Source organism: Vulpes lagopus, chromosome 15, assembly GCF_018345385.1.
Source record: "Vulpes lagopus strain Blue_001 chromosome 15, ASM1834538v1, whole genome shotgun sequence".
Taxonomy (NCBI): Eukaryota; Metazoa; Chordata; class Mammalia; order Carnivora; family Canidae; genus Vulpes; species Vulpes lagopus.
The window spans coordinates 26,189,405-26,215,666 of record NC_054838.1 but is presented as its reverse complement, the minus strand read 5'-3'; the positions used below and the strand labels follow the sequence as shown (position 1 = coordinate 26,215,666).

General features: G+C 46.6%; 1 protein-coding gene across 3 annotated transcripts in view; it reads right to left on the bottom strand.

The window, feature by feature from the left end:
• Positions 1 to 19,603: 19,603 nt before the first annotated feature.
• NEU3 (neuraminidase 3) overlaps positions 19,604 to 26,262 on the bottom strand; it is a 28,105-nt gene continuing 21,446 nt past the window's right edge. For all 3 annotated transcript variants that reach the window (XM_041730205.1, XM_041730206.1, XM_041730207.1), the window contains one exon: positions 19,604 to 24,637. In XM_041730205.1, the coding sequence (XP_041586139.1) occupies positions 23,558 to 24,637 (1,080 nt within the window). In that variant the 3' untranslated portion in view covers positions 19,604 to 23,557. The remainder of the gene's footprint in view (positions 24,638 to 26,262) is intronic.

Here is a 26,262-nt window from a genome sequence, read left to right as displayed (position 1 = left end):
TAGATAATTGTGGTCACATTTCCATTTGTTCAAACAAGTTTGAATCTCAGAGACCTGCAAGAACTTCAGTCTTTCCCTTTGTTTTTCTTCTTCCCATATTTTCAGATGTTCCCAGGATTGACAACAGATAATGTGAATCATCCTTGCCCTTTTCTGCTGTGGTAGCAACTCAGAAATCCCCTTCAATGAAAGAATCTGAAACTGCTACCCTTTCAATCCTAGTTGCCTGCAAATTCACTGCCAGTACAAATATTTTAACACTAGTCATAGGAAATTTACCTCTGGTATCTAGACACTCCTGTCATAAAAGTAGAGCATGCCCTTCCTCTAGCTTCTGCTTAGGCAAGGGGTGTTACTTCCCAAATCTGCATGGGCATTGCAAAGAATTATGGGTCCTTTATCTCTCAGCCATTCCATAACAACGGGGAACTAACTAGAGAAGTTTCCCGTTATGGTTAGCATGCTGTGTCCATGACTTCTACTCTGTCTCAAAATATAGTCCCACATATTCCTCTTTCTGGCCTTAGCACCCAGGCCAGGCTCCTTATTCCCTTCCCCCATGCCAAATTATCTCTTGAAGACCTGTCCGACTTGTCCAGCCAGGGACATACAGACAATACAGTGAAAGTGTCTGGGGGACCCAGGTGATAGATATCCTCATCTCTGGCTCATCACAGATATTCTCATTCCAATTTCCAGGCTTCAAATGTTTGCCACTCGTGGTACTAACTTTAACCATTATCCTATTGCATAAAACTCAGTATAGTGGGAAATCCAACTGGTCATGCAATTTGACAAAGAATATGATTTGATCCTGGACTCCATGTCCAGCCATCTCATGATCCTGTTATGGTCAGAAAGGGTTTCCTGAAGCAGAATGATATCAAGGCTCTCAGTCTCCTTGTTTATTGGCCCTGAGCCAGAAACAGGACTCATGTTCTTCTACCTAAATCATATTCTTTTTTTTTTAAAGATTTTTAAAATTTGTTTATTCATGAAAGACATACAGAGAGAGGCAGAGACATAGGCAGAGGGAGAAGCAGGCTCCCCGCAGGGAGCCTGATGTGGGACTCGATCCCAGGAACCCAGGATCATGACCTGAGCCAAAGGCAGACGCTCAAACACTGAGCCACCCAGGCATCCCTACCTAAATTGTATTCAATCTGCAGCACTTCCCTTAGTCCTTGAAATTGGTGTCTAGACCTCTATGGGACTACATTCCTCAAGGTCTAAAAAAGACAGCTTAATAAGTTGCTTTGTCTCTGAGTTCCATAAGCTATTAGAACTTAACCTAAGGACCTGGAAGGGAAATTTTTCTTATTTATGTATTTATTTTTTGCTCTTTACTCTACTACCACCCAATAAACAACTCCACAAATATTGCCACGTTACTACTGAAGTTCTGTCTGATGCAACTTCTCTTCTGGCCCCAGTTTCAGTTTTAGTTCAGAGCTGTGGTTTCCTGTGTGCCGGGAGAAGCATTATGGCATCTCTTCATCTTTAGTTCCCCTTCTAGATGGAAAAATAACTGAATCATATGGAGAGTGGATTATGGTGCTGTGGAATCCCAGGCTAGTTCCACCCCACTCATGGTGTCCCTGTGGCTCTCTATAAACATTTTTTAGGAGTAGACATGAAATAATAGCAGCAACAACAATAACAATAATAATGTTTCCCACCTGCAGCCTTAACTGACATGAGGCACAGTACCTTGTATATCTCCCAATTAAAACAATAGTTTCAACTTTTGTGCATCAAAAGACACTATCAAGAAAGGGAAAAGGCAATCCCAAGAATGGGAGAAAATATTTGCAAAGCACATACCTGACAAGGGATTAATATTCAGAATATATAAAGAACTCCTACAACTTAACTATAAAAAAATTAACACAATTCAAAGATGGGCAAGTGAGTTAAATAGACATTTATCCAAGAAGATGTAGAAATAGAAAATAGAAAATAGAAAGACACCCAACATCACCAGTTATTAGGGAAATGCAAATCAAAACCAAAATGAGAACCCACTTCACACAAATTAGGATGAGAGTTGTTAGGAAACACATACACATGGAAAAAAGCAAGTGTTGGTGGGGATGTGAAAAAATTGGAACACTTGTGCGTTGCTGGTGGCTCATGAATACAAAAGCCTAGCCTAGGATCTGGCCCCCAGTGAGTGCTCAGTGTAGAACAATGCTATCCAGGGGACCGTGATTTCTGTGATGATGATATGCACTTCGTACAGTGTTACACTGTACTGTGCAAAGTATCTTTGTACTTTTACTTTTCCTGTAAGTGGACCGGGTGCCCCTAAGACCTGCTACCCCCAAGAGGGACCCAGCACAGGATGGATGGGCCTGCTCGAGCACATACACACAGATTCACCTTTCCTCTCCCAAGCTTCCAGATGCCCTAATTGGCCTCCAGAGGGGAAACAGATCTCATTGAAGGGCCCTAATTAATCCCTAGGAATTCAGTTCCCCATATTCTCCTCTCGTTCCACATCAACACCCCAGTTACTTGTTCCAGACAGGAAAGGAACTTTGCAGACTCCCCGAGGAAAGAGAGGTCTTGGGAGAGGATGACATGTGTGGTTGGTGCTGACTATTGTAATGAGGCCCCAGGAAACTCTGCCTTGTCAAAGCAGACCCCAAACTTGGAAAGTGAATGCTAATAACCTTTCCCTGCTCCTCTTCTGGCTGCATGCCCACACCCACATTGCCCCATGTCATAGCCATTTACATTCTTACCTGGCTCCCCCTGGGCATCTCTGTTCACCAAGTTCTTTCCATCCCATGGTTCTGGAGGCAGGGTCTGTCTCTGCCCTGGCAGGTTGTCACTGCTGGAGGTCCTGCCCTCATGAAATCTATTTCCATCAAATTCTCCTGCTCATCCTTCAATGCCCAGAGCTAATGCTCCTCTATGAACTCTTAGTCCAATGCCAGACAGGCCATCTCACCCTCCCTGAGGCCTATGGTCTGTGGCTCATGGCAGAGCTTCTAGTGCTGAGGGCTTGGAACAGAGCTGGTTGTGTGCATACCACTCTTCTGGCCACAACCCCAGATCCAGAAGTGAGTAGAAGCTGCATCTGAGGCAGAAGAGGCCTCAGTCTTAGTTCTGCAATATTGGCATCTTTACTCCAAAGTGGATGATGCCTTGCATTATGCTTGTAGTAATAACTTAATAGTGGCTTCTATAGTCAAAGAAAATTAGGAAACAAGACCCAAAGATTTCCTTACCTGCACGACTCCTCAGAGCCTTTACTAGGCTCGTATCCATTGGGAATCTCTGAGAGGGTTATAATGATGCAGCAGTTCTGAGACTTTCTCACTACAGATCTTTTTGACTCCTGAGCATCTTATGCGACCAGCATTCTGTTGAACCACTCTTGAAAATTCTAACATAGATCACAATTCACATATACTCAGCCCAGTTGGAGGAAAGTCATTTTAGAGCTTCATCTTATACCATATTCCCAAATAAACCCTAGGTGAGTTAAAGAATGAATGTAAGAATGAAAGTATAAAAAAGAAAGGAAATGTAGGTGGGAACTGTGGATTCCCAGAGCCTGGCTCAGAGCCTGGCCCACAGTGCTCTGTGATGATCTGTGGGATGAACACGGGGTCTGTGGTGTCACTGACAGACATGCTATGGAGGTAACATGTGATTTAGGGTCTTAAAAAGGCTGCTTCAGCTGCTAGATTGATGAGTATCCATTTTGACCATATTCCTCCTATGAAATTACATCTAGGAAACTAATAACCTCACACTTGGAAAAGCTCCCTTACGGCACCACTTAATGGGACCATCACATCAAGCCCACCTACATAAAATTAGACTTTCATCCAAAGCAGTGACTTCAGCCCTGAGACAATGGTTCCCTGAAATACAGAGAGGGACCTGGGGAGACTCTCCTGGCCTTTCTCTGGTTGGGGCCAGCTTTCTGATCAGGACTCATTTCTTTGAAGGGCCCTGTGAGTCCAAGCCCCAGAAACAATCCAACAGTATGGACATCCTAAGCTCAGGTCTGGCTACCATCACCCCTGGGCAGTTGGAGAAACAGAGTGTTCACATGCTCACCACCCAATGCCAGGGTGGGAATGTGGTATGCCGGATGGGCTCCTGGGGCCTTAGATTCTGGTGTCTAGTCCAAACATTCTGGGGCAACTAGGCAAATCCTACCCTACCCTGTGCCTCAGTCAGCTAAAGCATTGAGACCTGCAACCCCTGATGTGACAAAACCAGCAGGGGGCCAAGTGAGGATGGGAATTCAGTAGAAGCCTCCCCTCATCCCTGAGCTTCTCCTGCGGAGCTCACTCTGACCACTAGAGGAGAGGTCCCTTTTGCCCAACCTCCTCTCTGTCTCTTCTGCAGTTCTGCTCCAGCCTTGTGTCCCCACTCCAGATGGCAGGCACCGGAAGAGCCCCAGGACTGGCTCTACACTGATTTGCTAGGTGGCCAGCGCCCCTCTTTGGGCCTCCATTTCTCCAACTGTACAATAGGGGATTATAGGAGGTTACCTCTGGGCCCCCTGTGGCTCAGACATTCTCTGGTCATCAGCAGGAGGAGGGAGAAGAGGCAGCATCATTCATACCTCAGGCTGTAGGGACTCCATGTAACAGATCCCCTGTGGGGCTTAGAACTCCAGAAGCTTCTGGAGAGGCTGGAGCAGGGGCCAGTCTGGGAAGGTCTAGTGTCAGAGCTGAAGAGAGGGCAGGGGGAAGGTGGGGAAGAACAGTCTGAGCAAAGGAATTAAAGGGGCAAGTGAGGAGGCCAGCCTGAGGGAGCAGATAGGTGGGGGACAGGAAGACAAGACAGGGCCAGATCATGCAGGATCTTAAATGTCCAGGAAGCTGAAGAAGGGTTTGACACAGGGTCAGATACATGCTTTGGGAGGGTCATGTGACCTGAACATGGAGAAGGGTGGGAAGAGGCTGGGACACCAACTAAGAGGCTTCTGGATCGGTCCAGGAGAAAAAGGTAAGTACTGAGGTGAGGTAGTAGCCATAATAGGAGGGGGGAGGGGTGGAACCTGAGGGAGAGATGGCAGGACTTAGTCACTGACTGTCTCTGGGCTCGGAGACCTGAATTATCTCATAGATCACATACAGAAATCTTACAGACGGGAAAATGAGATCTGAAGCTGGTCAAAGCTCTGCTGAAAGTCATAACAAAAAAATAGTGGTGAGACTGGATCCAGGTATCCTGGCCCCTAGGCCCAAACCCTTTGCCCACAGTGGCACAAAAAACAGAGGTAAAGTCTTCAATGCCAAGCCTCAGAATTTAGAACATTCCCATGAACCATTGGGAGCCAAAGCAGATTCTTACTATTTGGCCACATTTCCTGTTTCATTGCTTCCCCAACATGGAGCCTTCCAGTGCTGTTGCTAACATGCACGAGTTGGCTGTTTGTAGGTCACCCCAACCCCCTGGGTCTTTACATGGAAGACAAAGGCAATCTCTCATCTTTACTAGGAGAAAGCACAAAGCCCAGGAGATAAAGAGAATCACCTAAAGCCATGCCCAAAGTTAGTAGCCTGGATTTCCCCCCAAATCCCAGGGCAGCTCTCCTATCCCCTGGTAATGAAATGCAAAAGCCTGAAATCATGGGCCTAGAGAAGGAAGAGTCTGACCCAAGGTCATCACAAGTAGGTGGCAGAAGCAGAACCTTGAGCCCAGATGAGATCCCCAGGGCAGTGCGGCAGCCAGCTTAGCTGCCTCCCCCTTTCTGCCCTCCCCTCCACAGCTGCAGTCCTGTGAGGATGTCTGCATCCCAACTCCCTCCCTCAGCCGTCACTGTGCCCCCATCTGTCTTGCCGGGGGCCAGTGCTGGGACATCTCCAGGCTGCCTTCAATTATGAGCCAATAAATATGAGATGTGCTGTGCGAGGAGCTGCCGCTTGGGCCGCCAGCCCCACCCCCAGTATCCCTGCCAGCCTCTGCGCCAAGGAAGATTGGATTTTGTGCCGGTTCATTTTTTATCTCTAGTCCATGTCGGATGGGGAGATATGGGACGTGGGCAGTAGATAATTTTATCCTTCCCCCACTTATTGAGTGCAGCACTGAGATGGGGTATGTGATGTCCTCAAGTCGACTGCTACCATCACGTGGGGAGGTCCCCCACCCAAGCCACCAGCTCTGGGTTCCTGCTCTCTGCTGGGGCAAAATGACTGGTATAGCAGAAAGAGTCTCGGGCAGGAAGACAATGGACTCAGGTTCAAGCCTGAGCAAGCCTCGGGCAAGTGTCTGGAGACATTCTGTGAGGCCATTCTTTATGCCAAGCCCTGTGCAGGCAAGCAGGGGCCACAGAGCAGAATCAGACCTGAACCCTGCCCTCCAGGAGCTGGCAGTCAACTCCCTGCAAACAGACATCCCTGTGGAGGGGTGGTAGCTAGTGGCTCCAGATGTAAAGGGTGAGGATGTCAGGCAGGGAATGAGGGAAGAGAAGGGAAGGAGGCTTTCGGGCAAAGAGAATGAGTGACCAATGTATGCTCAGAGACCTGTGAATGTGGCTGGGACACATTTAGACAGAATAGGGGAGAGAAAAGTTTTAAGCAGGTAACTGTCATGATCAGATCTACATTTTAGAAAAATCTCTCCACCTACCTTTGGAAAAGCAGATTTAGGAGGGGATTGTGATGGAGAATGAAGGCAGGGAGTTCTGTGAGGAGGCTGATGCCATCGGTGGTCCAGGAGAGAGAAGATGAGGCCCTAGATTAGAGCAATAACATGAATCTGGAAATAATAATCACTGCCATCATCATGAGGACTACTACCAGTAAGTGTTATGACGAGATGGACACAGGGTAAGTATTTACACCAGTGTTTCTAATCCTCAAAACAAGTCTTTAAAATAGGTTATTATGCTACTTAGGAAATTTTCCTAATTAGGAAATTAAGCCTTGGGTAAATTAAGAGAGTTGCCCAATGTCACATAGCCAGTAAGTAGCAGAGGCAGCATTTCAACCCAGATCTGTGCAACCCGAAAGTCCATACACTTACAGCTACATTCTACAGTTTTTAGGGAGTCCATGGGGCCTAGGGTCCATCTAATTTCTGCTGTCATTTAGATGTGGAAAGCAAAGGACAGAGGACTCACGGAGTCTGTACATACTTCTGTCCAGGGAAGCCAGGTGAGGAGAGGGAGCACAGGAGGAGGGGCAAGTTTGGGAGCAGCATGGTCTTGGCCATGGGATTTGAGAGCAGTTCAATATGTGGGTGTGAAGCCCAGAGCTAGCCTGGAGACAGAGATTTGGGAATGGCTGACCACAAGGTAGCCACAGTGGTGAGAGTGGATTAGCTCATTAGAGGGAGTGTTTACAGCTAATAGAAAATCAAGGCTGAATTTAAGAGAATTACAGTCCTTAGAGGATGAGCAGCAGGAAGATATATGCAAACATATTTTCCAATACTTGTAGTTGCCGAGAAAGAAGCCACAGCCCACCATGGCTAAATGTTAAATGAGCGAAGAAGCCTTAAGAATGGTGTGCCTGCAGTGAAATGGGACAGCGCGAGGATGGGTCTGTCACCTCCATACTCGGTTGTCGTGTTGGCTGGCTAAGATGCTAGAGCAGATGGGAGCCAAGAGGCGGAACTCTGGCAAATGGAAGAGACTCAGCTCAAGCCTCATCACCAGTTGGATTTTACCAAAGGACCCAGTGTTTACCTTTGCTCCTCTTTTTAATCTTGATTATATTTGTTGCAGAACTACTAGATCTGTAACAGGTTTTACAATTTACATAGCTGGTTTCATGTTTGGTTGATGGGTTTTTTCAGCTTTGATGGGCATGCAGGTTTTCCTCTGGAAATGTGAGGGCACCATCTCCATCTGCTTAGGGTAGAGTGGGAGGGGTGGAAGTCAGTTTGAAGAAGGGTGAAGAAGTCTAGACGGCAAGTGGAGAAAGTTTTTCCAGAAAATGGGCTGTGGTGGGAGGAAAGGAAGAGAAATAGCTGCAGAGTAACATGGGATGGAGGATGTTGTTGGCATGGAAAAGTCACAAATGTGTTGGATGTTGAGGAGCCAGTGGAGATAACTTAAAGGTGCGTGTGTGTAGGGGGTGGGGAAGGTGATTGATGGAACCCTCCTGGAGGAAGTGGGCAGAGAATGGGCTCTGGGGCCTCACATTGGATTAGGGGCAGCTGTGGGGCCACTATGCTGTAGCATGGTGATCAAGAGCTTGAGGTCTACAGTGAGATGGCTTGGCTGTGAAACTTGGTTCGATCAGGATGATGTGACTGTGGCCAACTTACTTCACCTGAGGCAGAGGTATCAGTTCCTTGTTTCCAAAATGGGAGTACTGAAAGAGCCTGTCCTATAGTGTTGTGATGAAGACCCAATGAATTGGTACATGTGAAGTGCTTACAACAGTGCCTGGCACATATAAAGTGCTTGATAAAACTTAGCTATTAGCTAACTCATCTTGTAAAGCTAGAGGGAAGACAGGAAATACCAGGGTGGTGTGTGGAAGCACCACTTGAATGGAATTAATGATGCTAGAGCTCACACCAACAGCTTGCCTCGTGAGCCAAGGATATGTAGTTAGAACTGGCTTCACCTCCACTCACCAAGCCAAACGTCAGTGTTTTCATCTGGACAAAGCCTCTTCTCAAGGGTGACTGTAAAGTGTTCATAACATAGTGGGTAAAGCATTGAACACCAGGCCAGGTGCTTAGAGGTGCTCAGTGAATACTTAGTTGTCACCTACTCCCTTCCCAGTGACAGAGACCTTGGCAGGAGGTCTGTGAAAGACAGCAGAGCTGGGGTCTGGAATTTTAAGTGGGAGAAGTTTTGCTGTGGTAGGGGGTGGAAGGTGGGGGCTGGAGGGCACTGCAAGGGGTCTGGATGGGACAGTTGCCCCACCCTGGGTCTAGGCTGGCCAGGAGAGGAAGAGAGGCCAAGAAAAGCTGCAGAGGTGAGGAAATCCAAGGCTGGAGGCCTCCATGAGGGTGAAGCCAAAAGGAAAGGGCCAGCGGAAAGGTCTGTGGTGTGAGAGGAAGATTTCTGAATTTCATTCAAAGTCTTCCAAGTACTTACCATGTGCTAGGGGCCCTGTGGGCCCTTTATGCATGAGCCCATCCAACCTCAGTCTTCGTCTGCTAAGAGGCATGGCAGTCCAAGGGCCTGTCCCTCCCACGGATCTGTGAGGGCCTTGGGACCCCCTGATGGTGGCCAGATTCCCTCTGCCATGCATATGAATTGGGACAGGTGGGAGCATCTCATAGTAAGAAATGAAGACTCCAACATGGCCCTGAGGGAGGAACCACAGAGTTGGTTATAGCCATGAAAGGTCACGTGTAAGCAAAAGTTAAACGCAGCTCCTGGCTGAGTGGCAGGGCTGGAATTAGAATCCAAGAGCTTTCTTCCTCCAGAGCCCACTCCTCCTGCCCCAAAGGAACCAGAGCTGCTTTTCTTCATCCCCAGCTCTTACCCTCAGGCCCTGTTGCCTCAGAGAGAGCAGGCACTTTCTGCCTGCAGTGGCTGGGCATCAAGTTTTAGGGCCCTGGGGAGGGTGAGAAAGGACATGCAGGCCCCAGGGCAGGGAGGAGGCAAGGGCCAGATCTGAGGAGTGGAAGTGAGGATAAAAGCTTCCCCAGACTGGGTTCCAAGTCTACAGAAGGTCTGGTAATCTTCTTGGACTCCCACAATTTCCTAGTAAAGTCAGCACCGTCATCCCCATTTTACAGCTGGAGAAACTGAGGCTCAAATATGACCACCTTTCCAAGGCTACAAAGCCAATAAGCAACAAAGCTGGGATTTCCCTTCTGGTCTCCTGACTCCAAGCCCAGGCTCCTCCTGCCACTGTAGCTACTTCTCAGGAATTGAAGCTTCTCCTCAGCTTCCTGAGGAGCTCCCCTCCCCCACCCTCACCCCACCCCCTCCCCATCCCAGGTCTGCCATGAAACATGGAATAGCTGTGGCTTTGGGCCAGTAGCCTCCCTCTCTGGATATCAGCTGAATGGGGAGGGGTCTGCCAGATTGCTAAGGTCTAGCTGCCTGCTCTTGCAGGGGGTCACAGATGCCACCCACAGACGCCACTGCCAGGCATCATGCCGGCCACTCCCCCTCCTCCCTAATAATTAATCTCCAGCCAACAGTCCCAGCTGCAGTGCTTTCATCATCCAATTACCGGGGCTGCTGGCACAATCAATCTTAGTCACACAAATGCAGGCAAATCTGCTGCTATTTGCGTGGCCATTACTGTGCATAGGACGTTGGGACTCAGGTCATTTGCCTTTCTGATGTGGAGTCCTGGCCCCACTGCCTATCTTCTCTGCCACCATCATTTCTCTTTGGTAGCTGTCCCCATCCCCTTCCACCACATATCCCTCGCAGCACACATCCTCCCTCCCCCTCTCCTATCTGTAGGCAGTGGGGTCAAGATCAGAAGACTCCATGTGACCTTGGTCGAGGCAGTTCACCTCTCTGAGCTTCTATTTCTTCACCTGTAAAACAGAAATAACATCACTGACCTCATAGGGTTTTGTGAAAAATAAATATCCCTAAGTGGCACACACCTCACTGGTGGTACATAGGATGTTTGTTGGTCATCTCTGCTAATTTTTTAATAGTGACATATTTATTTTAGTGTGTGTTAGGAAAAAAAACTAATATAAAAAACCTATGATTTCATGAATATTATTAGGGGATAGATTAGGTATATATATAAAATATGCTAAAGGAAAATACTAAGAATACATAGATTGAGCAAAAATCATGAAGGAGGCATAAGAACAAGAGAAGTGTGGAAACCCAGAAGTCACAGCTGTGCGTGCTCACCTTCATAAATATTTGTTTTGTTCTCCATCCTCCCAGTTCCTGCAGAGGGGTATGGTGGGGGGGTGGGGGAGCGGGGCTACAGAGGGAGGGGAGCCATTCTGCTCTGAGAGGTGACCCAACCTAACCCAGGGTTGGGGGGAGGTCATCTCAGGGCCCCTCACTCATGTAAGAAATCTGCCCCCGGCCTACTACTCCATGCAGGCCCTGTGATGGGAGCTGGCAATACAGAACTCAAATGGCAGCTCCCTGCCTTTGTGGAGCTCCTAAGTCTCTCTCCCTTCAAAACTAAATATGCTCAGTGTCTTTAAATGCAGCTGCCATGACTTTACTTGGCAGGATATAGAGTAGGACTTCCCCTGAGGTCTCAGGCTTGTAGAATTGTACCAAAGGCCCCAGCTGAGGACAGGAGGCTCTAAGACCACACTCTAGCGAGACAGTCTATAAAGAAACACATGGAGTTCTTAGGAGCGGGGATGTTGGCGTAGCCCTGTGAGGAGTGCGGTGTTCCTGTGGAGAAGTTACCGCCGTGATGGAGAATGGGAACTATTCCAGAACTCCTTAGAGAAACTGGGCATGCCTGACAGAAGGGGAACCTCACTCTTTTTTAAGATTTTATTTATTTATTCATGAGAGACACAGAGAGAGAGAGGCAGAGACACAGGCAGAGGGAGAAGCAGGCTCCATGCAGGAAGCCCGATGTGGGACTCGATCGCGGAACTCCAGGATCACGCCCTGAGCCAAAGGCAGACGCTCAACCGTTGAGCCACTCAGGCATCCAGGAACCTCACTTTCTTACCCGGGCAGAAAGCTTGCTGAGCTGAGAACCCACAGGCCCACCTTGAGCAGCACAGAGCCTGGGGTGAAGTTTCTAGTAGAGTGATCTAGTGATGGGAATCCACTGAGGGGGAGCTGTTCCATCCAGCAGCAATGAAAGGAATGTGTGAGGTGTTCCAGGAAGGATTCAGAGGACCCCCTCCTAGTTCTTCCTGGCTGTAGGGAGGCCTGGAAAAAGAACACAGAAGCTCCCAGGCTCCACAGGAAGAGCACACAGGTTAGAATAGGGCATGGCTCCATCGGGCTGTCCAGACAGCCTCACACCAGGTCAGGGTGACCCCACCTATAGAAGAGGCTAGGCCTTGGACCTCTGCCAGAGTCAAAGGTCAACTCAGCTGCCACCACTGAGCAAGACCTGATGACAAAGGGGGTGGAGGGGTGCCAAGAAAATCAGGCCCAACATCTCACCAATCAGTCTCAAATGGAACGGGACTGAAGCGGATCCTGTGCTCAGGCACACGCACAGAACTTCCTTCTCTTGAAAGCCACGACCTCGTTCAGGGGATCTGTTTCCCATTGGAAACAACAGTTACTAAGTGATGCTTCAGGGAAGTTTTGAAAGACCAGGCAGAGGTTGCTGGGATCACCAGCCACAGGCCCTGCCATCCGATTCCAGGTTACCTGCAGCCCACAGCGAGTTGGGCGGAGATTGCCACCTGGTGGACAATATTGGCAGTGCCACAGGGCTGCAGGTGAAGTCCCGGTCTGGGAGCATTCAGGCTCCTGACATTGTATGACCTTGGGCAAATCACTGCCACTCTCTGAGCCTCCCTTTTGTCATCTAAAATGTGGGATAGCGGGGCAGTTTCATGGGGCCAGGGTGAGCATTAAACTAAACAATCGCACCGATGTACCTGTCCTGGGCAGGTCTTCAGTAAAGGTTTGACCTACCTGGATCTCATTCCAGCAGGACCCTGAGCAAGGGTCAACCCCAGGAGATGGGGGATAGTGGACAACAGGATGAGGCAAATTCACAGAGATCTCTGCTCCTCGGGTTTCTCGCACAGCCACCACCCAGGGAACTGTTCTCAACCCAAACCTGGACAGTTCCTGGGGCTTACAGGTGTGCAGGAAAGTGGAGTGCTGACTCTAGAGAGTCTCTGGACCAGGATACTTGGTTCCAGCATCAGTTTCATCACTTGTTGTGTGACCTTCGACAAGGTATCTGTGCAAGTCTATGCTTCTATTTCTTCTTTTATACAGAGCAGGTAATCACTGTTGCCCCAGAGGAGCAGTGAGGGCTGGCTGGGCAGCCTGATAGGACATGATAGGGCTCACAGCCCTCACTAGCACCAGCCCTTCCGGTTGCCAGTAGCCAGGCCTCCTCCACGGGTCACCATGGTTCAGTGGATCTCAGAAAGACCCTTGATGGCTCTAGACTCACTGACAAACTACCTCAGCCCCCCTGGTACTGCCCAGAGATGGAAACAAGTTGCGAACAAGGCGGGGGAGGAGGAGTTGGGAGGACAAGCTTGCCCATTCCTGCCCTGTTGCATCACACAAACACACTCTGAATCCTCTCAACAACCTGAGATTCATGTTATTGTGCTCACTTTACAGAGAAGAAATGCAAGCTCAACGGGTTTAGTAAATTGCCCAAGGTCTTATAGTACTGTGTTTTGGTTTTCTGTGTGTTTTTTAAAAAAGGAAGAAAGGAAGGAAGGGGGAAGGAGCGAGGTTTAAAAAAGAAAGAGAACTAAGAGCCTTTACTGCTGCTTCAAGCTTCCTCTTGATTCCCGGCATAACCCTGATTTCCTATCATTTTGCTCTTTTCCATAAGATTCTGGGACGACTGGGTGGCTCAGTGGTTGAGCACCTGCTCCTGGCTCAGGGCGTGATCCGCTCTCTCAGGATCGAGTCCCACATCAGGCTCCCTGCCTGGAGCCTGCTTCTCCCTCTGCCTACGTCTCTGCCTTTCTCTCTGTGTCTTTCATGAATAAATTTTTTTTTAAAGATTCTATTCAGTGAATTACATTCTCCCAAATGTCATTTTAAAGTGTTACCCTCCCTACTGCCATGTCCTTCCATAGCCTGTCACTAATCCCTACCCACAGGCCAGAGGTCCCACTGTTAGGAACACAGGCCTCTTTTGAGAATGGTCTGGATACAGGCCAGTCCTATCTCAGGCCCAAGTCAATCTCTCTCAGACACAGCAAGGAGGAGAGGCAGCTCTTGGTCCCAGCACCTCCCAAAGAAGCCAGGCAGAGGCTCCCCAGTCCAGCGCTCTCAGGAAGTCATGCTCAGCTTCACCTCAAACACCCAAACTCAGCGTTTTCTATGGTCCACCCAGTACTAATGGAAAACAGGCATTTGCAGCCTTACATGTAGGTACCTGGTTTGGAGGGCTCCCCAGTGGCTGGATTTTGCCCTCCTGGCCAGGCACTTTTGTATGATACACCAGAAGCAGCAACCCAGCCCAAGCTTCTGAATCTGGAACCCACCTGTCCCTAGCTGGTGGGATCAGCCTCAGCTTCTGAACAAGTATAAGTGTTTGTAGCTGTGGATCCTTGTCAAAGAGATCTGATGAGGGAGGATCTGCTCTACCTCCTGACTCTCGGCTTAATGTGAGGCGGGTGCCCTCCATTTGGAAGCACTGGGACACTCATTGTCCTGGAAAACAAATATGGAACCCTACTCCAAACTCCACTACAGTCCTGAGTGTTCTAAGGAAATTTATTACTTTCTAGCAAGGGGGAATCTTCACATGAGAGGTAGAAGGCAGTTGACACACCAGACTCTGGCCTCATGATTTAACTCCTCCTTTAGGTCTTCTCTGATTCCTGTTACCACCACCATGCTGACCTTGGGAGCCTCACTCTCAACTTTCAAGGCTCCGAGCCAAGTGCGCTCACCCAAGCATCCCTCGATGCTTGACAACACAGCAGATGCCAAACTACAGCATTCAGATCAGGCTTTAGGAAGGTTTTCCAGTAACAATACAGACCGTGATACAAACCTGGATTACTGGAATGACAGAAAAGGTATTCCTCAGTTCCGGCCTGAGATCCTCTTAATAGCACCTCCCTGACTCCAGGGTTCACTTTAACTCAGGCTATTAGGGATCATCTTCTGGGTCATTTAGATGCCATCAAGTCTCAAACCAAAGGAGTGAGGTCAGAAAAGGCAAGAGTGTCCTATCCTGCCTAATATCCATCTTTGAGTTCCCAATTTTGGAGGATTGAATGTGGAATGATCATTAATTCATTCATTCAATGAATTTTTATCAAGTACCTACTATGCTAGGGGATGGAATAATATGGTGAACAAATGGACATAGTACTCTCCCCTCAAAGCTCCTACCTGTCCATAGGACTTGCCTTAACCCAAACTCCATGGTCTATAGCCATCTTTCAATTTCTTTCTTTCTTTTTTTTAAGATTTTATTTATTTATTCATGAGAGACACAGAGGCAGAGACACAGGCAGAGGGAGAATCAGGTTCCCTGTGGGGAGCCCGATGCAGGACTCAATTCCAGGACCCCGGGATCACGACCTGAACCAAAGGCAGATACTCAACCACTGAACCACCCAGGTGCCCCCCATCTTTCAATTTCAATACAGAAACCTCAGCTTTGAAATAGAGACATAGAGTAGAAAAAGGGCACGACAGATTCCTGACCATTTTCTGACATTTGATCCAAAGAGATCTGGGCCTGGGGCCCCTGAGGGGGATGGCCCTAAGGAAAGGGTTATTAGGAGACAGGAAGGAGGAACTTTGTTCTTCCACACTGTGTGGCCCCCAAGGGCAGAAAATGACAGAGCAGGCATATGGTCAGATTATTCACTTTTGACCCTCATACTAATAGAGTTCAGCAATCTGTAGCTTGGCAACTCTCCAGGTTTATCATGCTCTGTGCTCTCATTCTCCCCTCTGCAGATACGAAAAGCCCCTCTTCACAGAGCTGAGTTGTCAGCAGCCCAGCTAACCCAAGGCCTCTTTTTCCACTGCTTCCTCAGTACTTGGCTGAGTGCAAGAATCTTACAAATCTGCTTTATAAATGGAAAACCACCCTGTGGCCACAGGTCCAGGTCTGTTCCCAAGCTGTGGTGTCACCTTTAAGCTCCATGCGATTTGGCAAGAAAATCAATAGGAATCCAAGGTGATTATCATGTCATGGAAAAGCTAAATTTCGGACCCAGGAAAGATGCAGCTTACTGGCAAGCTAGAGACTGAAGTTAGATGCCTATTTGGGAAACAAAACTTTGCTCCACATGAACATTAGTAATAGCAGGCTCTGTTCCTCCTACACCATGGAGCTGGCAAGCGTGTAAGAGACAGGTGGGGCAATAGATGGAGAGGTATTGAAACACAGTGCTATTCAAAGAGTAGTCCATGAACCTGCAGCGTCAGTATGACTTGGGAGCTTGTTAAAAACACAAATTTGCAGGCCTCAGCCCAGTTCCACCAAATTAGATTCCTGGGGGTGGAGATAGGGGTGAGGGCAGGAGACTATCTTTTTTAACTTCTCCAGGTGATTCATATGCACAGGTAAGCTGAAAAGTACTGCTATCACACTATGCACACTTGATGGGCTAATATGATTACTGCAGAAAAATCATAATTACAGCAGATTTCATTCTTTGACTATCTACTATGTGCCGGGCTCTTTTAAATTTTGAACTGAGTTTAAATACACATAGAGCATTTACACTTAACTCACAACAACCCTATGAGATACTCTTATTATCCCAAGTTATTACAGATGAAACTATAGTTAAGATACTTGCCTAATCACTTAACTTTTCCAAGGCTGTTTCCTTGTCTGTAGGCTGGGTACAATAATGCCTTGTTTTCCTGGTTGTTGTGAGGATTAGAGACAATTATAGGGAGGCAATCTCTGTTGCATGATGGACTCAGACCTGGCCCATGGGTATAGCTCCAGGGACCGGTTCATAGTGGGGAAAGGCAGAGATAGAGTTGCTATCTCCAACCTGTGGCTCAATCAGAGTCCTGCCCAGTGTCTGCTGGCCCTGACCTTCTCACTCAGCACTAATCAGCTTCACCTGCCATCAGGTTCTATGTTTATCCCTCAAGAGAATCCAAGCTCTCACTCTAATTCTATTCCTGGTTGAAGACAACACAATCTATGTTTAGGATGCCTCTGGGTTGTGGGAGGCAGCTGTTCTGAAGTTGGAGGTACTGGAAAATAATCTCTAGCTAGATCTGGGCTTCCAAAGAAAGAAACAAATGCATTTTTTCTTGAGTAAAATAAAAGGGGAAGACGTTTGGTCTGAGGGGCCACTTTAGTGCAACTGTGAGACATGTTATCACTATGGGGTCCTCTTCACCAGCCTCTTACCAGTGGCTGGATGCCCAGGATGTTCCAAGGAATTAAGAGGCACTATCTCTGCCTCATGTCAACCTGCAGGGTAAGCATCCCACAGTTCTGCCTCTTATTTGCCATATGACAAAAATATAGGTTTAGAATCAGATCTGACTTAATCACTTACAGGTATGAGACAGTGGAACATATCACCTTTGTTGAGTCTCGACTTTTCCATTTCTAAAATGGGTTGTTGAATTAAATGAGATAATGTATGTATAGCTCAACTCACAGTAGGCACTTATCAATGCAATTCCTCTTGCATCCTTTCTTGCATGTGCCATGCCTGGCCTTATGGTGGGTACTGAAAACACAGATGACTCAGAGCAAGTCCCTTCCTACTTGGGGCTGAGTTTTCCCGCTTCTATACCCAGGCTGGGTCATTCCTCATAGAAAGGGAGCAAAAGGTCTGGAGCAAAACCAGAAGGCTGGGTAAAACCATGAAGCCTACAGTGTGCTAAAGACAGGACAGAGGTGAGGCAAGATTGCTGTCTAGCCTTGAAGTGCTCTCCTCAGTGGGCGGCCTTCATCTTCTCCTCTTCATCCATCACCTTCATTTTCAGCATTTGACTGTCAGATGTTGCCAACACCGATGGCAATATGGAGATCAAAGGGCAAACGATAATTTATTCACTATTTACATGACACCCTCTCGCAGATTCACTAGCTCCTCGTATCTACAGAGCTTCTGGTGAGTGGCCTTGGTAGGGCAAGGATTATGCCTCCTGCTGTAACTGAGTAAATGGGTTCCCCAGAGAGGGCCAGTGGCTGGCACAAAGTAGCCCATCGGGTCAGTGGCAAGCTCGGGGACATAGACCCTGGACTCTCCACCCATTCTAGTCCAGTCCTTCCTCCATTCTATCCCAAGGACTCTCCTGGTAATGTGCCCTTTAGGTAATGCTGTTCACTTTAGTAGACTGCATTGAAAGTTAATATAGTTCTGGGCAGCCTGGGTGGCTCAGCGGTTTAGCACTGCCTTCAGCCCAGGGCCTGATCCTGGAGACCCAGGATCAAGTCCCACATCGGGCTTCCTGCATGGAGCCTGCTTCTCCCTCTGCCTGTTGTCTCTGCCTCTCTCTCTCATGAATAAATAAATAAAATCTTAAAAAAAATATATAGTTCTGCTTCAGGTAGTGACTAATAGGTTGTGGTACCAAGTAATCAAATTTCCTCTGAGGATGGGTATTAATATTTTTTTGTTTGCAAAAAATACCCAACTCAAACTAGCTTAAGAGATTAATAAAAATAAAGGGGGGAGCTTATAAGGTCCCATAACAGGGCTTATATATAATAATAATAACTAACAAAGTTAAGTCTATGGCATCAGCTCTTTTGTACTCCATTTTGGTTTAAGGGTAACTTTTATAATCATTGGACTTATTTATGTTTTATCTACCATTTATGGTATTTGAAATGTTCAAAAGGATCAGCTATGCTAAATCCGTAACTGGTATTTCTGTTGAAGGCAGTTTAATCAAATTTGTCATCGTTTAAATATTCAAGAGTTTTTTTTTTTTTTTAAGATTTTATTCATGAGAGACCCAGAGAGGCAGAGACATAGGCAGAGAGAGAAGCAGGTTCCATGCAGGGAGCCCAATGTGGGACTTGATCCCAGGACTCCAGGATCACGCCCTGGGCAGAGGGGAAGTGCTCAACTGCTGAGCCACCCAGGCGTCCCATTCAAGAGGTTTTCAATGTTTTAATGAATAGGAGTTTAAGAAATTGAGCACCAGGGGTGCCTGAGTGGTTCAGTCAGTTGAGCAGTCTATTTACCTTCAGCTCAGACCATGATCCCAGGGTCCTGGGATCGAGCCCAGAGTTGGCTCCCTACTCAGTGGGGAGCCTGCTTCTCCCTCTCCCCCTGCTTGTGCTCTCTTGTGTGCACATGCACTCTCTCTCTCTCTCTCAAATAAATCATTAATCAAAAACAAAAAAAAGAAATTGAGCACTGAAGTTTATGGAGTAGTGCATATTCCTCTCAAGCCCAAAGGTTCCCAGACATCAAGCAATCTAACAAACAAAAAAATAGGTCACTGGATTTTTTTTAAAATGATCATATCAATAATTATTATAAAACTATTTTTAGGAGGTAAATTATTAGTTCTGTACATTTATTCTTTCATCATTGTATGACCCTTAGTTTTATGACAAAAGAGATGCCCATTTAAAACTTTTTAACAGTCAATTGGTTTTAAGAAAGCAGAGTACAAAGTCAAGTAAAAGTCATGAGTGAAGGCTATCACCCCATATCACTGAGGTAAGTATTTGTGGCCTCACTAGCTACAATTTGGGAATAACCTCAGGGTGTTGTGTAAAAAGAAGATGTGCAGTGACAAGCCCCAGGGTAGGTAGACTGGATGGTACCAGATGGGAAGATTCTGTGTATCCCAGTTCCCTCACTTAATTACTTTATAGCTCATGTGTAATGTGCAATCTAACCAGTCATGGTAATCTCTGCCCTGCTTCCCTCAAAAAAGCAACTATGTTCCAATGTCAATGTGTAAAAGTACAAAGGATTATTATCAATAAAGCTTTCTGGAAGTAAAAGTTCTGATGAAAAGCAAGAAAAGGCCTCAAATCCATTTTTCAAACGAAGTTGGGTACAAACTAGATATAAGTATTAGGATGATAATCACCTCACAGTTTGACCACAACAAAACAAACAGCAGTCATAAGAATTAAACTCTTTATTCATCTCTCTTGTTTCCAAGAGTCCTGGTAGTTTCTATAGTACAGAGGGCACTTCTGGCACTTGGTATCACAGAACCAAGACATGCTCGCTACACACTGGAAGCACTGCATCTCTCCTGGAGTCCTGGATAAGGGGCAGTTACAGAAACTCCAATTAGGGACAGAGGGGAAAGAGCACTGAAATGAGAACCCAAATCAAGGCTTGGCTTTGGGCTTGGGCTGTGATTCTGACACATCCAGGCAGGCAGCTAAAGCCAGAGAAAAGCTCTTTTTCCGGGAAGCACTGTGACTTACCCGGATGTAGGCCAGCAAAAAGAAGACTCATTTAGGGTGAGTGTTCAGCGGGTTTAGAGCACCATCCAATCCACAGAGGGATGCAATATGCTCCTCCCTATGGGGTAGCTTGCCCCGGTCTTCTCACTTAGCTCCAGAAGGCCAGGACTTTTGATTCCTTTATTCATTCAGCCTATTTTACTGTTGTCTGTTCTGCGCCAGGCCCTGTGCTGGGTGCAGAGGACACAGAAAGGAATCAGGCACAGTCCTTATCCTTAGGGAGTTCAGAATCCAATAGAAAAAGCATTTTTATAAAGAAATCACTATAATTCAAGGTAAAAAGCATAGAGGATTCATACAGATTTGGCCCTCAAGGAATTCACAACCCAGCAGATGCCTAGAGGGCACAAGACAGACAATAATGATATATTGCACCCTGTGGTAATGACCAGAGGGAGGGAGGCTCCAACTATGCACTGCAGGAGCAAGGAAAGGATGACATGACATGTACTGAATAATGCAGTGGGGAAAACACACAGCCTATTGAAGAAGACAGAGCAGCCTAATCTGGCTGAAGTAGAAGTATTGAAACCTACTGCCCGGTAGAGGAGGCAGGGGAGGCAGCCTTATGTTGACTTCTGTGGGTGCCTTGGGCTACCCAAGAAACAAGGTGCAATGTCTCTTATCTATGGCTACAGTTGCATGATATCCCAAGGATATGAGGGGAGATCGGTGATCAGGAGAAACAGATCCAAATAAACCACCAAATAACAAGGGCCTGAAGTAAAAATAGTAGGAGCCTAGGAGTGAAGGCATCAGGGGTTTGGGAGCATGAGCAGGACCAGCAAGTTGAAGGGGTAGGAGGTGGATTTGGACACAGACCAGCAGCAGGAGGCCCCTACCTATGCTTTCTTGCTCTCCCAGTGATGAGCCATGTGTGCTGGATGGATCCATTCTAAGTGTCCAAAGATAGGGTGGGAGCCTCTGGGGGCAAAGGGACCACAGCCTCTATAGTCCTCTTCATGCCTCTAGATTAGATGCCTCCAGTCTACCTTCCTCTTTTCTTCACAGCTGCCATTACCTGCCCCAACTTTTTCATTCTACCAACGTGAGAGGGCCTGAAATGGACTCTGTTAGGATGCCAGTGTCGCAAGAAGGTCCCAGGGGCCTGGAAAGCCTTGGGTACTTGGCACAAAGAGAGTCAGAGTGCCTACAGCTGTTTCTGTTGGTCACCTGGAACATGAACGAGTTAAAACAGCTTAAAGTTACAGGGCTGGGTAGGAACCTATCAGTAGCCTAAACTGCCAGCCTGTGTGGGCATCTGTCCCTTCCCCCACATTTTGGCAAACAGCTCCAGCCTGTTGTCATTTCTTCTTCACAGCAGCCACCACCCACACCACCTCTCCAGCCTAGGTCTCATATCTGGGCCATGTTCTCTCACTTCCTAAACATGCCGGGACTCCTTCCTTGCTGTTCTTTCTTCATAGCTGCTATTGCCCACTCTGTTCCTCTTCCTAATCCTCATTCTGGATTCCCTTTGTCCCCAACCCTCTTTTCTTGCTTTTCATTCTCTTCATCCTTTAGACCCTGTTAGAGAAGGAAGCCATCCCCACAGTTCCTATCTATTTGGGGTATGGTCAGGAAAAGCTTTGCAGAACAAGAAGCTTTGCAGAACAAGAAGCTTCCACTACTCAGGAATGGGTTGCCCTTCCCTTGTTCCTCCTTGTACCACCAATTCTGTCACCCCCTCCACTGCCAACTTGACAGAGATCTTCTCTGAGTGGGCTTCATACAAAGAGAGATTTGTTTAGAGATTTGTGTGGTGATTTGTATTCATTATCTCAGCCAAAAATGGAAGGCTCTACATGCCAGACTAAATGTAAAAACCCTTCAGTAGGCTATCGGGGAGCCACAAATGATTTTCAATCAGGGAATGGCAATAGAAAGCACCTTACATTATGCACAGCTCTCAAAAATATTTAGATAAATGTAGAAATGAGTGAATAAGTGATCATAACTGTGTACTAGGAGGATAACTTTGACAAATGGGTGAGAGACTGAGGGAATTTTAAAAAGTCACTCTAAGCCATGGGCTTAAAGCCATATGCAGAAGTAGGTGAAGTTAATCTCTACCTTCATCCTGGTAGACTCTCCCCCATATGACAGGTGCAACTGCAACCCCCAGCCTCCTGGGCTCTGTTCTACAACCAAGACTTGCTCTCCAGGCCATTACTTGGCACCAAATTTAGTTATTTGATACAAGTTGGAGGTATTCTTCTCCTAAAATAGGGAGAAAAACCATATCTTTGATAGAATTTCTGTTATAATAACAGGCTATGGAGAACTGAATCTAAAATAAGAGGAACCAATCTGGTATCATCTGAGACATTCAGCACTGGCAAATTTCAGCCCCAAATCTATCAGACAAAGAGGCATCTCGACTTCACGGTGATTGCAGTAGGTATAAAAAATAGGCCTGATTCAGAGGTCTGGAGTCCAGAGACCTTCCTAATGGTGAAGACCTTCTTCATGGGTAAAAAGGAGTGACTAGCCCAGAGCAATATTCTGAGAAAAAAAAACAGACCTGGGGGAAACCCAGCGACCTGGCCAAGCCCTGGGGCTGCTGACTCCAAGCACAATGAAGATACAACTAAGACAATGACATCAGGAGCTACCATCACCCCAACTTAAAGCCCAACATCTACAAACCAGCTGCACTGATTTGCTTGAATTTTCTCACACTTCTAGTCCCATAAACTGTGAGCTCCTTGAGGGCAGAGAACATGGGAAGTTTTGTCTAATGCTTTAAAGTCCTGATCCGTGTCCTTCTCTCATCAGGCACCATCCTAGTACACGTACTTCAGGTTCATCTTTCATAGGAGTGATGCCATCAGAAACAGTAAATATCATCCTTGGGGGCCACTGGCTTTGAGTTTCTCATTTTTTCCCCTAGGAAATAAGCATTCTGGCTGAGGAAGGGACGATTGAGCAGAGCTGCAAAGCTGGAGAAGGTAGGTGACCTCATGATTCTACTGTTCTGCCCAATTCCTCTAGGATAGAGAGCCTGTAGAGTTCTTTTTTTTTTTTTTGAGCCTGTAGAGTTCTAAGCATGATTAAAAGGGTGAGGGTGTGTTTGTTCTTAATAAACCAGATCTTCCTTTGTGCCAGAACACCTGCTTGTAGCCTCACACCTGGATGAGTGGTGAGTCATTGGAAAAGATGAATCCTCTGACTTCCATTTTGAGATCAGAGTCCTATCAGAGACCTATACAGCCAGGACTCACTGATCGTGGACTATGCAGTCACTCTGCTGTTCCTAGGAATGGGAAGAAGAAAAATCACAGAACCAATCCTCTCATTTTACAGATGGAGACCTGAGGCCCAGAGAGTTCAGGTGACACATCCAAGGTCCCAAAGCAAGCCAGTGGCACAACCAAGGACTACATCATCGTTTCCCAATTCATAGTTCTTTCCACTGCGGTAGCTACGGCAAAATTTTCATTTTGCTCTTTGGAGAAGTGAAGAAAGGTGGGGAGCAGAATACTAAGTTTTTGGATTCTCTGTAGACTTTAATAACCTCTATTAACCTGGCCTCCATTATCCTGGCTGTGGTTGCCTTCTGTGGTTTCCTTTCTATGGAAAATTGGGTCCTAAGCCAATTTTTAGCTTTCAGTTGGCTCAGAGTTCTTACCAGGGCCGGTGTTATCCTCATGCATGTGGCTCAGGATCTCTCGGTCTGTAAACAGGCGGAAGGCAATCTGCTCACACTCTCGCTTGGTCCCACACTCAAACAAACATCCAAACAAGCCCTCCTTTTCCAAAGCAGCCAAATCAGAGTAGCCACAGGGTCCACAGTGCAAGATCCAGGGGCGGGACCAGCAGGCAGCATCCAAGGGGGTCTGGTTGAGATAGATGCCTAAGTTGACCCTCCGCTTCTTACTGGTTGGGTGTGAGTACAAGAGCCAAGATTTGGACAAAATTCCACCTTCCTGCTCTGGCCACAGTGAGCTGTCCAGCAGAGGGCTCTGCTGAATGGTAGGAGAATCTTTACCACTCAGGTCCTGGCACCCATGAAGGATCTCCAAGGGCCGGAAACTCACCACACTGCCTTGGCAGCCATGCGGGGGCTCACACAGCTGATTGCTCAGGGCTGGTCTCTGAAAGCATTCACCATTGTTAATGCTGAAAGCCTCTGCCCGGCACCTGTTTGGTGTCCGGGCACTGCAATACAGCACAGGGTCGCCAGCCCTCCCAGTTACCTCTGCCACTTCGCACTCCACTGTTGCCATGGGCTTAATGAGCCTGCCATGGTGCCAGGTGACCCCTAGGTCATCACTGTAGATCATCAGGGAATGAGGCTTGGCTTTACATGGTAGCCGGAAGCAAAAGAACCAATAAGGGATGTAGTAGGCATATGCAGGGATGATCAGCCTCCCTGACTGCAGCTGGATGCCATGACCTGGGCCCACAGCAAATGTGGCCCAACGCTTCACCTCTGCACCAATAACCTCTTCAGTCAGGTCCCTCACCTCGCTCCATGAACAGCCAGCATCTTGACTGCAGATGAAGCAGAGGCGGGCTGCATTCCTGCCTGACATGACCTGTTGACGCTCGGTGACATGGCCGCGCACACAGATGAAGAATAGGTATACACAGCCACTCTTCTGCTCCCACACAGGACAGGGGTTCATGGTCCGATGCCCAGGTAACGTGGCTTCCATCAATGGCTTCAGGGGTTCCCACTAGACAAGGGGAAGGGAGAGAGAACAGGAGTAAGAGACTAACAGGATGACATGAGGCTCATTGAAAGAGCATTAGTATTTTTCAGTGTTAAGAAATAAATGGTATTAAAATCTATGAAATCAAGTATTCACTAATATTCACTAATTCTCAAATATTATAGGATGATTTATACTGCTGGGAAGAGGCAATGCTAGATATTGTACATGCTGTCCTCTCTGCCTAGAACACTCTGCCTCACATTGTATAGATGCCCAATTCACCCTCCACACTCAAAAGTCACCTCCTTTGTAAAACTTTCTATGAAACTTCCTCCCCTCCCTACTCCCCCCAAAAGCAGTTGGTGGCTTCCTCCTTGTACACACAGAAGAATTTTAGCATTTATTATATGATGATCATAATTTTTATGTGACTGGCTCCCTTCCTAGATTGAGTCTTTTGAGGACAGAAATAAAATTATTCAAATTTTGTATCTCTGGTGCCTACCTATCTCCTATCACATGATAGGAGCTAAAGAAATATATTTTCAAAGAAAGAAAAAAGGAAGGAAGAGGGAAAAAAAGAAAAAGAAAAGAAGATGAAGAAAAGCAAAGCAAGGCAGACAAATATGGAATTCAGGCAAATAAAGAGAAATTTTAAGCAAAGATTTTTTTTTCCTTTCTCTACTATCCTGGGGAGGCTATTCATAACTCTGTCATTAAAAACTCAAGCATGAAATCAGAGACACCTGGTTCAAAGCAGCCTTCATCACTTCTTGTGTGAACTTGGGCAAGTTACTTAAACTTACTTAACCTCAATTTCTTCAGCAGTTAAACAGAAAATATAGTAACACATGCTCACACAGGAGTTTGTGGTATAAGGCTAAAATGAGATAATGCGTAATCAGAAATAGCACAAAGAAAGGCCTAACCTCCTTAATATATTTTTAAAACTATATTAGAAATTGGTAAGAAAATTTTCAGAAGCCCAACTGGAATGGGCAAAGAACAAGATTAGGCAACTCACAGAAAGAGGAAAAAACAATAAAAATATGTTTAATCTCACATATAAAAGAGAAAAGCAAATTAAAATTAAAATTGAGGTCACACTTTTCTTCTAACAAACTGGCAACATCATAATCTTTAACACTACTCTGTTGAAAAAAATGTGAAGAAACAGGCACTCTCTTATATGCAATGAAGTGCATAATGGTTCAACATTTATGTAGGGCATGTCAAAATTCCAGATGCATTTATCCTTTCTCAGCATGCCCAATTCTGAGAATTTATCCTAAAATATATCTGCTCATCAAATTAAATATATGCAAGATTACTCACTGTGGCACTATTCAGAACAGCAAAATATTGTGAACCCAAATATTCATCAGTAGGGGACTGGTTAAATGAACATACAATGCAAGAGACGAAAAAAGAAAAAAGGAAGGCCTCTGCACACTGAGATAGATCTCAAATGAACAGAGCAAATTACAGACCAATGTATATAGTATGCTACCCTTTGCATAAGAAGTAAGAAGAAAAATCTAATAGCAGCAAACTAGTTTGAACCAACCTTTCCACTGAGACTAGGGATGACAGATAAAATATCAAAACAAAACCATCTGGTTAAAAGTACCAGAGAGAAAGTAAGA